At 36.2% G+C, this 13,087-nt stretch overlaps 1 protein-coding gene across 1 annotated transcript in view; it reads right to left on the bottom strand.

The window, feature by feature from the left end:
• Nucleotides 1–13,087, bottom strand: part of LOC136157377 (phospholipid-transporting ATPase ABCA3-like) — a 270,924-nt gene that overhangs the window by 120,140 nt on the left and 137,697 nt on the right. Inside the window, exons 17-19 of the mRNA XM_065919286.1 lie at nucleotides 8,645–8,743; nucleotides 4,747–4,900; nucleotides 3,085–3,385 (exon numbers count right to left, since the gene is read on the bottom strand). Coding sequence (XP_065775358.1) covers nucleotides 3,085–3,385; nucleotides 4,747–4,900; nucleotides 8,645–8,743 — 554 coding nt within the window. The remainder of the gene's footprint in view (nucleotides 1–3,084; nucleotides 3,386–4,746; nucleotides 4,901–8,644; nucleotides 8,744–13,087) is intronic.

The raw sequence follows: 13,087 nt of genomic DNA, 5'->3' as shown, positions 1-13,087 counted from the left end.
ACTCAGCCATTAAAAAGAATTCATTTGAATCAGTTCTAATGAGATGGACGAAACTGGAGCCCATTATACAGAGTGAAGTAAGCCAGAAAGATAAAGAACATTACAGCATACTAACACATATATATGGAATTTAGATAGATGGTAACGATAACCCTATATGCAAAAAAGAAAAAGAGACACAGAAGTACAGAACAGAATTTTGAACTCTGTGGGAGAAGGTGAGGGTGGGATGTTTCAAAAGAACAGCATGTATATTATCTATGGTGAAACAGATCACTAGCCCAGGTGAGATGCATGAGACGAGTGCTCCGGCCTGGTGCACTGGGAGGACCCAGAGGAGTCGGGTGAAGAGGGAGGTGGGAGTGGGGATCGGGATGGGGAATACGTGTAACTCTATGGCTGATTCGTGACAATGTATGACAAAACCCACTGAAATATTGTGAAGTAATTGGCCTCCAACTAATAAAATAAAATTAAAAAAAAAAAAAAAGAGTTAAAGTCTTTGTCCCATAAATCCAAAGCTTGTGTTTCTTTAGAGTTGGTTGAATGGAGCGTGATCCTGTTTATTTGTATAGTATGTGATTTTTATTTATTTATTTTTTTTTTACATTTGGGATTTGAAAAAAGTTGCTATCCTAGTCTTTGCAGATTGTATCTCAGCATAGAGAGAATTTACTAATCTGTCTGGCATAAAGGTTCAATTTTTCTCAGAACATTTCTGGGCATATATATACCCTGGGCCTATGTATGTGTTTTTCCTTCATCTCTTCACTATATATGGCTGCTTTTAAATGAATTAATATCCCTATGAACTTTACCTTTGTTCCCTTTTGGGACCTTAGATGTTCTACTGTACTGTGATACCCATAATATCTTGTCCCTGGTGCCTGCATGTCTGCAGTCCCCCTTGTAGTTTTCATACCTTGGCATCTGTCAGTACTTTCAGCAACTTTAATATAATATCCAAACTATGGCACTGTTCTCACTTGAGCTCTGAGTCAAGTAAAACAAATTCAGTTCTTTGCACAGTTCTCAAATTGGCCTGAATGTTGAATTCTACTCTTTTCATCCCAAAGGAGCAGCCAGTAAATGCATAGCTTTCTACCAACTCAGTGTACTGTCCCAGAGAGGGTGATGGTGTAAAAATAAGCAAAAACACCACAGATACCCTTACAGTTTGCATGTGGCTTTTTTTGACTGGGCATTCACTTGATTGTTGCAGAGCCTTCACCTGTTTCTATATGAAGCTATTTTAGCTAATCTGTGTGTGTGTTTTTTTTTTTACTAGCTATTACTATAGAACTAATTTTCTCAAAGAGCTGCTCTAATAACTTTTAATTAAGACAACAGCAAGATGCTAGAGCTTCTCCAGTGACTCAGGCAGTAAAGAATCTGCCTGCACTATGGGAGACCTGGGTTCAATCCCTGGGTTGGGAAGATCCCCTGGAGAAGGGCGTGGCAACCCACTTCAGTATTCTTGCCTGGAGAATCCCCATGGACAGAGGAGCATGGTGGGCTACAGTTCCTGGGGTCACAAAGAGTCGGACATGACTGAGCAACTAACCACAACACAGCAAGATGCTAAAAGAACTAACAAGAAGGAAGATTTAATTTGATTGTCTTATTATTAACATATCTCTGAAATATAGTCTTTTAATTTTTGTAACAACAATATAATGTAGTGAAAAAGAACGACATTTTGAATCAGGTAAATTCATTTTCTCTCTCTCTTCCCTCTTCTCTTCTAAACAACTGTGTCATTTTTTGATTAATAAATGTTCATTTAGTCATCCAGTAATGGAGGAGAAAAAAATGTATGATTTACTGACAGGCTTTATGCCACCCAACCTATGATGTTTATCAACATAAAATCAAGATAATGGTAGAATTCACCAACATCTCTGAATGCACTTTCACCTCTCACAATAGAATCTAAAAGATAAACTTGCTAAACTGCACAGGTTATATGTTAATATGAAGTAACACAGTTAACCAGATAGCAGCTGAAGGAAATACAAATGAAGTACCTGGGAGGAAATGGTCAGTCTTGTAAAAGGACAGACTTGCCTCTTACTGGGATGATCTAGCATAGTGTGAGTTAATATTGCAATCTCTTAAAATCTAATCCCTCCTCTAAAACATACTAGGTGCATGAATTGGGGTGGCTCACTTAACATCTCCAAACTTTAGTGTCCCAAACTTTAACAAATGCTATTGTTATAGAAATAGACAGTGCAAATACTTAGAAAAGTTCTTGCCAAAAGTACGTGTTCAGTACATATAATCAGTTACTATTACTACTTTACAAGTAAATAAATTCTGAGTAGCCTGCCCATAAAGCTTCCAGCCATACCTGTTTACCCATTTTTAGATATGGCCAATCTAGATACATATGTTATGAGGAGTCTTTCAGGATTTAGGACCATCATACCACACTGTAAGACTGGTTTTATGTGAAATTCTGTGCTACATTTCACAAAAGAAAATATTCTGGTACTTGAGTCCATTCCTTAGAAGGTGAGGGATTCTTTGATAGCTCAGTTGGTAAAGAATCTGCCTGCAATGCAGGAGACCTGGGTTTGATCCCTGGGTTGGGAAGATCCCCTGGAGAAGGGAAAGGCTATCCACTACAGTATTCTGGCCTGGAGAATTCCATGGACTGTACAGTCCATAGGGTCACAAAGAGTTGGACACGACTGAGTGACTCTCACTCACTTTCACTTAGAAGGTGTAGGAAATGGCTGGTAGACGACCCATACTCCAGCACCTCCATTAATAATTAACTTTTGTAGCCAGTAATTTCTTTTTTTTTTTTTTTCTGTTTGATTGTAATCTTTAAAAATTTTTTTTAATTTTCTTATTTTTTCATTTATTTTTATTAGTTGGAGGCTAATTACTTTACAATATTGTAGCCAGTAATTTCAACTAATTGTTGTTGCATCTAGTTTAGCTGTCTTTATAAGACTATCAAGAAAAAAAAATAGCAAGTAACTAAATATTCCAGTTAAGACATTTTTTTGGAAGAACACAAACAGGTCTTTATCTACTAGCTGTCATTTTTTTTTTTTTTTGAAAGAGGCTTACCGTTTACTTTATGAAGTTTCTGTTTCTTAGCCTTTAGCAAGATCTCAAGATTTTTTGTGAAATTCATGGTAAACTCAGAATTTCCAGAAACTGAGAAGGGCACAATTGTTTGACCATATTGTTCCAAATCCATTTCTCTGTCAAGTTTTTTTCCACTTATTGAAATCTCCACATCGCTCATCAAAAAATAAAAAATACCCACGAATGCCAGTATCTGCAGCAAGATCAAATTCCAGTTGCGCCAAGTGAACATTGCTCTTTTTATGAACATGGCAAAGAACTGCTGACTGTAAAGAGTCCACTGACAAGACAGAAGATGGTATTACAGCATCACAATGGTCACAATTTTTAATGAAATTCATTAATATTTTAATCTTATGATAGAGGATGTATACAAGTTTATAAATATACCCTTGAACAGAATATAACCATAGTTCACAGACTAGGTGACAAACAAGACTTCTTATTTACATAATGTGTTGAATGCAAGGATTAAGGCTTCCATCTAATTACACTGAAAACCTCAAAAGGATCACTAACACATTCATAGTGTCTCTGACCAGGGCAATCATCTATCTTCCCTAGCCAATATTAAATCATAATATTTCCAAATTCTTAGCCTCTGACCACCAGGGAAGTCCCATTAATCAGTATTTTCTGAATGAAACAATTAGCATTTAGATGTTGTCACTGATTGGAAATAAGGTAAAGTTTAAAAGGATTCTTTCTCACATTGTTTTCTGACTTTTAGATATATTTAGATATATTTCTAGGATGACAGCACATATTAATACAAGAATCAATTTTTCTAGACTATTCTGCAAATCTTTCATTGTCTGCATCTTTATAAGAAGGGGGAAATAAAAAAGAGTGATATAGCAGAAATGTGTAAGCAAGGAGAAGAGGAAAATTACATTTTAAAGTATCCAATTCATGGCAAACATTCCAAAGGTCATATTTTACTTGGTGTTAACTCATTAAAATGTCTCACAGAGAATTAAATTAAAGCACAGATATGTTAAATAATTTGTTTAAGGTCAAATAACTAGTGAATAGAGCAGGAATCCCACTTCTCTCTGGTTCAAAATTCCACATGTTAGTTGTACAGTATCAACTCTGCTTCACAACTGACTCATCAGCCCCCTCAGTGAAAGTATGCTTATGGGCATCTCTGAGAAATATATCTTCCATCAGAATCCCTAATGTTTTGGGGGAAGACTGTAGGGAGTATTTAGTTAAGAGAACAAGGAAAGAAATGCTTGTCAGTCCAGTGGAATTTCCCATGGTAATGAAGAAAGATACTAAATTGGGAGTAAATAGTTCACTAGAAAATATCAATTCATTTCAATTCATACATTTAAATAGTTTTATGTACATGAATAGTGTTAACTTTTATAAGAAACTTTCTCAACTCTGAATGGACTAACAATTCAAAACTGTGATAAGTGAGGAATAATAATGGGAAGAGTAAATATCTAATTTTTACTATCATATTTTACTTTTGATTTTAAAAACTAAGTGAATTGTTGTACATACTACTCCTTACCTGGATTTCTTTGGCTAAGAACTCAAATTCTACTTTTAATTCAATATTAAAATGAAATATAACTTTTATCCAATACAAATATACACAAATATTATATTCTTAGTGAAGTTGCTCACCCCAGTATTAAATGTAATATTAGAGCGTTTACTCAAATTGGAGGAAGAATATGATCTCTCAAAATTTCTAGGGACATTCATATTCTGATTTGTGTCTTCACTTTCATCTTCATTTGGTAGGGCCTGCAAAGTCGGATTATGCAATTGACTGACCCTACACACACAGAAAAAGAAAATTATTTTAACCAGAATGGTGGTTTCTAAATACATAGTTCATCATAAAATTTTCAAAAATTGAGTCAAAATTTAAAAAAAAAATCACTGGCTAGAAGTTGTTAAATCTGTAAAAACTGATATTGATAATATACAGCAGTTTTATTTTCATAATGTCTCTAAGCTTATTTCAGAAAAATTAAACTAAAGAGGCTCTTTAGTTCTTCACTTTCTGCCGTAAGGGTGCTTATCGATATTTCTCCCAACAATCTTGATTCCAGCTTGTGCTTCATCCAGCCCAGCATTTTGTATCATGTACTCTGCATTTACATTATATAAGCAGAGTGACGATATACAGCCTTGATGTACTCCTTTCCCAATTTGGAACCAGCTTGTTTTTTCATGTCTTGTTCTAACTGTTGCTTCTTGAGCTGCATACAGATTTTTCAGGAGACAGGTAAGGTGGTCTGGTATTCCCATCTCTTTAAGAATTTTCCATAGTTTGTCGTGATCCACACAGTCAAAGGTTTTGGCATAGTCAATAAAGCAGAAGTAGATGTTTCTCTGGAACTCTCTTGCTTTTTCTATGATCCAATAGATGTTGGCAATTTGATCTCTGGTTCCTCTGCCTTTTGTAAATCCAGCTTGAACATCTGGAAGTTCACGGTTCACATACTGTTGAAGTCTGGCTTGGAGGATTTTGGGCATTACTTTGTTAATATGTGAGATGAGTGTAATTGTGATGTAGTTTGAAAATTCTTTGGCCTTGCCTTTCTGTGGGATTGGAATGAAAACTGAGTTTTCCAGATTTGCTGGCATATTGAGTGCAGCACTAGAACAGCACCATCTTTTAGGATTTTCCATCAGTTCCACCAGCTTTGTTCAAGCTAATGCTTCCTAAGATCGACTTTACTTCACACTCCAGGATGTCTGACTCTAGGTGAGTGACCACAACAAAATGGTTATTCAAGTCATTAAGACCTTATTTGTATATTTACTGTGTATTCTTGCCACCTCTTCTTAATCTGTTCTGCTTCTGTTAGTTTCTGTCTTTTATCGTGACCATTTTTGCATGAAATTTTTCCCTTGGTATCTCTAATTTTCTGAAGAGAACTCTAGTCTTTTCCATTCTATTGTTTTCCTCTCTATCTTTGCAATGTTCACTTAAGAAGGCTTTCTTATCTCTCCTTGCAGTTCTTTGGAATACTGCATTCAATTAGGTGTCTTTCCTTTTATCCTTTGTCTTTCATTTCTATTCGTTTCTCAGCTATTTATAAGCCCTCCTCAGAAAACCACTTTGCCTTCTTGCATTTCTTTTTCTTTGGGATGGTTTTGGTCATCTCCTGCTGTATACAATGTCACAAACCTCCATCCACTGTTCTTCAGGTACTCTGCCTACCAGATCTAATCCCTTGAATCTATTTGTCACCTTCACTGTAATCATTAGTGATTTGATTTAAGTCATACCTGAACAGTCTTTGTTTTTCCATACTTTCTTCAATTTAAGCTTGAATTTTGCAATAATGATATGAGCCAGAGTCAGCTCCCAGTCTTAATTTTGCTGACTGTATATAATTTCTCCATCTTCTGCTGCAAAGTAGATAATCCATCTGATTTCAATATTAACCAGCTGGTGATATCCATGTGTGGAGTCATCTCTTGTGCTGTTGGAAGAGAGTGTTTGCTGTGACCAGTTTATTCTTTTGGCAAAATTCTGTTAGTCTTTGCCCTACTTCATTTTGTACTCCAAGGCCAAACTTGCTTGTTACTCCAGGTACTTCTTGAATTCCTGCTTTTATATTTCAGTCCCCTATGATCAAAAATCCATGTGGTCATTTTCGTTAGTTTTCTGTGATTGTGGTTTTCATTCGGGAAGCTATGAGATTGCAGCTCTTGCTTCTTCTGTCTTCTCTCTTTGCTCTAGGCCAGTGCTAACAATTCTACCCACAAAATACACAGACATTCAATAGTAATCCCAAAGTTTCAAATAATCTTCTTATGAAATATTCCTCTGCTCTGGGTATTCAGTACCTGGATTTAGTTTTTTGTGCAGTTTCATAGTCTCATTTTTTGCATTGAGTATCCTGCCTCCTAACTCTCTGAACTGACATTCTCACTCTAGTTCCATGAGTCACAGCAGCCTTAGTGCATAAGGCAAGCAAGGTATGTAAACTGATATGTTCATGATTCATAGAAGATAACCATAGCTAACAATCCATTACTACTTCAATTATTTAGCTCCACACATGATGGGTCTTGCTTTCAAAATGAAATCTGATTTTAAAGAAAAATTTTTCTTTTTTCCATTGTATATCCTTGCCTCCTTTGTCGAAGATAAGGTGTCCATAGGTTCGTGGATTTATCTCTGGGCTTTCTATTCTGTTCCATTGATCTATATTTCTGTCTTTGTGCCAGTACCATACTGTCTTGATGACTGTGGCTTTGTAGTAGAGTCTGAAGTCAGGGAGGGTGATTCCTCCAGTTCCATTCTTCTTTCTCAAGATTACTTTGGTTATTCGTGGTTTTCTGTATTTCCATACAAATTGTGAAATTATTTGTTCTAATTCTGTGAAAAATACCGTTGGTAGCTTGATAGGGATTGCATTGAATCTATAGATTGCTTTGGGTAGAATAGCCATTTTGACAATATTGATTCTTCCAATCCATGAACACGGTATGTTTCTCCATCTGTTTGTGTCCTCTTTGATTTCTTTCATCAGTGTTTTATAGTTTTCTATGTACAGGTCTTTTGTTTCTTTAGGTAGATATACTCCTAAGTATTTTATTCTTTTTGTTGCAATGGTGAATGGTATTGTTTCCTTAATTTCTCTTTCTGTTTTCTCATTGTTAGTGTATAGAAATGCAAGGGATTTCTGTGTATTAATTTTATATCCTGCAACTTTACTATATTTGTTGATTAGCTCTAGTAATTTTCTGGTAGAGTCTTTAGGGTTTGCTATGTAGAGGATCATGTCATCTGCAAACAGCGAGAGTTTCACTTCTTCTTTTCCTATCTGGATTCCTTTTACTTCTTTTTCTGCTCTGATTGCTGTGGCCAAAACTTCCAAGACTATGTTGAATAGTAATGTTCATCGCAGCACTGTTTATAATAGCCAGGACATGGAAGCAGCCTAGATGCCCATCCGCAGATGAATGGATAAGGAAGCTGTGGTACATATACACCATGGAATATTACTCAGCCGTTAAAAAGAATTCATTTGAATCAGTTCTAATGAGATGGACGAAACTGGAGCCCATTATACAGAGTGAAGTAAGCCAGAAAGATAAAGAACATTACAGCATACTAACACATATATACGGAATTTAGAAAGATGGTAACGATAACCCTATATGCAAAACAGAAAAAGAAACACAGAAGTACAGAACAGACTTTTGAACTCAGACTTTTGAACTTTTTGACTTATGTACATGCTAGGTTTTGTGTAGAAAACTGGATTTTCTCCAGTTGAATTTTCAAATAATAATTTTCAGTTCTAATAAGAATTCTTTTTTTTTTTTTTCATTTTACTTATCTTTTATTTATTTATTTTTTCAGTGGGTTTTGTGATTTGTAATTGCCAAAAGCTGTGTGTAGCCCAAACATCTAATAGCTGGTGAATGGATAAACAAATTGCAGTACATCTATATAATGTAAATACCACTCCTTAATAAAAAAAAAAATAAATAAAATAAAATAAAGAAAAAATTTTTTTCTGCTCTCTTGCTCCCATGCATCATTACTTACTTAATGAAAACCTCCTCCATGGTAGTGATGGAGATACCAAAACTAGCAATACCCAGCTCTTCCTGTCTGTCTGTCATTTCAGTAAGTAGATCTTTAAACCTAGGAGAAGAAGGAGAAGGATCTAGTACTCGGAAGGTGATTTTCACATTAATATTTTTGTTACACATTGGGGGAATATGTAGCTTATTCTTCACTGCAATGCTTATCATATTTTCCACGGCTGGTGATAAATCAGGAATGTGGAATATTCTTGGAATATACACGTATGAAACTATCACCACCAAAGCCATAGACATACCCATTGTCTCCCAAAATTTCCTCCCATCCCTTTTATTATTTTTCATTTTTGTGGTAAAAATGCATAATCTGAGAGCGATCCACTTAGTAAATATTAAGTACGCAATATGGTTATATGTAGGCACTATGCTGTATAGTTGATCTCCAAAATTTGTTTATCTTGCATAAACCGAAATTTTGGATAAACTGAACGTCAACTCCCTGTTTTCCCCTCCTCCATTCATCAGCTCTGGTAACCACAATTCTACTCTCTGCTGTTATGAATTTGATCATTTTAGATTCCATGATACAAGTGAGATCATACAGTGTTTGTTGTTCTGTGTCTGTTTTATATTACTTAGTGTAATGTCCTCTAGGTTCATCCATTCATGCTGTCACAAAAGATAAGATTTACTCCTGTTTTAAAGTTGAATTATATTCTATTGTATATACATTTATTTTTTCTTTATTCATTTGTAGGTGGACACTTAAGTTGTTTTCATATCTTCCTATTGTGAATAATGCCTCAGGGAGCATGGGAATACAGGTGTTCCTCTGAGATCCTGACTTCAATTCTTTTTAATAAATACCCAGAAATGAAATTGCTGGATCATGTATGGTAGTTTTTTTTTTTTCACTTTTTGAGAAATCTCCATGGTTTTTTCCCACACAGCAAAATCTTAAGGAATACATAGTAAATGCAACTCTTAAAAGTAATTATATAAAGATTATGAGAACAGTTTTGTGGTGTTTGTACATTTGTTCACATAGATATAACAGCAGACTCAAGCCCCCATAAGTCTGAGGAAGTAAGAAAACAAAAATTTATAGTGAATCAGTCAAGCATTATTATTAGCATTATACTTAAAATGTAGTAAATTCAAATCTTTGAAGCGCCAATATTTTGGCTACTTGATGTGAAGTGCCAACTCATTGGAAACGACCCTGATGGTGGGAAAGACTGAAGGCAAAAGAAGGGGGAAGCAGAGGATGGGATGGTTAGATAGCATCACCAAGTCAATGGACGTGAATTTGAGCAAACTTCAGGAAATAGTGCAGGACAGAGGAGGTTGGTGTGCTACAGTCTGTGGGGTTGCAGAGTCAGACACAGCGTAGCAAACTGAACAACAGCAACAAAATTCAATTGGGATATGGAGATGGCAGGGCAGGGGGATGCGGCACTCACATTTCCCCACAAACACATCAAAAATATACATACATGTGAAACAATTCTCATAAAAACTAACTAGTCAATAAAGGCTTGCAACTAAAGCTGCAAGAAAGATCTCCACATAACCACTTAGGATGGAAAAAAGGCATTAAGTCAGGGTATTTGCCCCTGGGAGCAATCTAGAAGGAGAAAATCGACACAGCCAGACCCTTTCCCTGAGGAGTAAAGAGTCTAGGCATATCAGTCCTGTGGAGGAAATGGGCCCCCTTACCAGCTGGGAAAACTGCTAAGACAGATAAATGGGCTAGAGATGCCTAGCTCCCTAAGAGTGTATACATGTTGGCTTGCTGACAATCAAGGCAGAAATAGCCTTGCACTGGAGGCTGCTGCCTCATTGCACTTTACAATTTGAAGGGAGAAACAACTGACCCTGCTCACTCCACACCACAGCCTTGTTCAAGTTGTGGGCAGAGACCCAGCCTAGCTCTGCAGAAACTGACCAGGGTGCTTGGGGTGTGGAACAGGCCAAGCTGTGGAGGCCTTCGTCAGCAGATGTGGCAACGGGGGATGTTGTCAATGTGCACAAAGGGCAGTACCACAGGAGCTTGCAGTGATAAGTGTTAAATCTCAGGCAGACAGGCCCTGGGAGAGGAGCTAATATAGCTCTGCAGAGATAGCCCAGAAAGCCTGGGGTGTGAATCAAGTGAAATGGCAATGAACTTCGTCATTGCCTAGGAGTACATGGTAGTTTGTCTCCCAGTGAGGGCACTCCAGCTCAGCTTAGCATGAGACAGGGCAGAGAGGTCCTGAGAAAAGTGTGCCGAGAGGCAGTCCAGATCAGGTGAAAGCACAGCCACCTCAGTTCATACAGCCACAATGTCCCAACACCCAGTCACAGCCTTGTACTAGATCTGAGATGAACACAACAGAGAAGTGGATAGGCATCCCATAGAGCCTCTGTGATTTCATGGGCCTCACATGCTTCAACAACCACCCTGTTTAGGGCAGAGCTCACACTCAAGGGCAATGGAGCCATATCAAACCTGACCCTCAGGACTTCAAATACAACAACTGAGGAGCAGACTCTGCCCCTGATAGGACAGCAATAGCCACAGAGCAAAGAGGAAACCCCACTTTACATCTTGCACAGACTTTAAATATCCCAACACCAACCACACCCCATATCAAGGAGAAAAAGGCCAGTACACTGGGCTCATTGTCCATACCAAAACCAGTAAATACACACAGTTTGCCCAAGTATACTCCCATATAAGAACAACCCTTGAAGTTCAAAGGGTGCTCTATGTGCTATGCTCAGTTGCTTCAGTCGTATCCAGCTCTTTGTGACCCCATGGATCATAGCCAACCTGACCCCTATGTCTATGGGATTTTTCTGGCAAGAATACCTCAAGTTCACAGTAGGTAACTGTTTCTCATAAATTCACAGAGACAGAGAAAGTCAAATAAAATAAAGTCAGAGGAACTGCTCCCAATCAAAAAGAAAATGAGAAATACCCTGAAAGAAGAAATAATGAGACAGTGTTCACCAGTCAACTAAAACCAAAAAGAAGTAATAAAAATGCTAACCAAATTAAGAAAGACTATTGATACAAATGCAGATCACTATAGAAAAAGAACTGGAAAATATAAAGCTGAACCAATCAAAAATAGACAATTCAACTGATTAGATAAAAACCAATCTAGAAGCAATGAATATTCACAAAATAACATAGAAGAATGAATACATGATTCAGGAGAGACAATGATTGAAGTCACCCAATCAGAACAGAAGACAGACTAATAAAAAATGTTAAAGCAACATATAATATCTATGGAATAATAAAAATTATGCCAACCTGTGCATAATAGGGGTTCCAGAAAAAGAAAAGAGAGACATGGGTACTAAAAATGTACTTGGAGAAATTATGGTTAAAAACTTCTCAAACCTAAATAAGAAACAGACATAAAGGTACAGGAAGCACAGTGTTGCAAGAAGATGAACCCAAATAGACTCACATTGAGACATATCATATTTAAAATGGCAAAAAAAAAGATAAAGAGAAAATTCTAAATTCTAAAGGCAGCAAGAGAAAATTAAGAATCATCTACAAGGGAAGCTCCATGAAGCTATTGGTTGATATTTCTACAGAAACTTTGCAGACCAGAAGGGATATAGTCAAAGGCCTGAAAGAGAAAGAGAAGGCCTGAAAGAGAAAGAGAAGGCCTGAAAGAGAAAACCCTGTAACTTGAGATACCCAAAAAGGTTATCATTTAGAATAGAAGAAAAGATAAAAAAATCCCTCAGACAGTCAGAAACTAAAAGAATTCAGCAATACTAAACCTACAGTAAAAGAAATATTGAAAAGTCTTCTGTAAATAAAGATAAACAAGAATCTACAGGAAAAAAACAATCACAATAAGAAAGGCAAACAAATATAAAGAATGAAGATTACTAAAGTAAACCAAAGTACAGATTAAAAAAATTAAACAAAATTCAAAAAATTTTAAATGAATTATAACTACAATTAACAATAAAAAGACAAACATGAAAATAGGACATAAATGATAAAATCTGGAGGAGGGGAGTAGAAAAACATATCTTTTAGCATGCATTTTATTTTGAATGACAATCTTTTTAAAGCAATTGCAGATCAACATACTTGATTTTCATGGTAACCACAAATCAATGATATGCATTAGATTCACAAAAACCAAAAAGAAAGGAACTCAATCATATTATAGAAGAAAATTATCAAGCCAAAAAAGAGAAAAACAAAAAGAAGACAACATGAACAAAGAAAAACTATAAAAACAACTGGGGGAAAAAAAAAACTGGAAAAGAAGGATTTAAATGGCTGTAAGCACATACCTATCAATAATTAATTTAAAGTCAATGGACTAAATCCTCTTATCAAATGATATAGTGTAATAGATGGGATAAAAACCAAGAACTTAGAATATGCAGCCTAGAAGAGATTCACTTCAGGGCAAAAACA

The sequence above is a fragment of the Muntiacus reevesi genome, chromosome 2 (assembly GCF_963930625.1).
Source record: "Muntiacus reevesi chromosome 2, mMunRee1.1, whole genome shotgun sequence".
NCBI lineage: Eukaryota > Metazoa > Chordata > Mammalia > Artiodactyla > Cervidae > Muntiacus > Muntiacus reevesi.
This window is presented reverse-complemented; position numbering and strand designations above follow the sequence as displayed.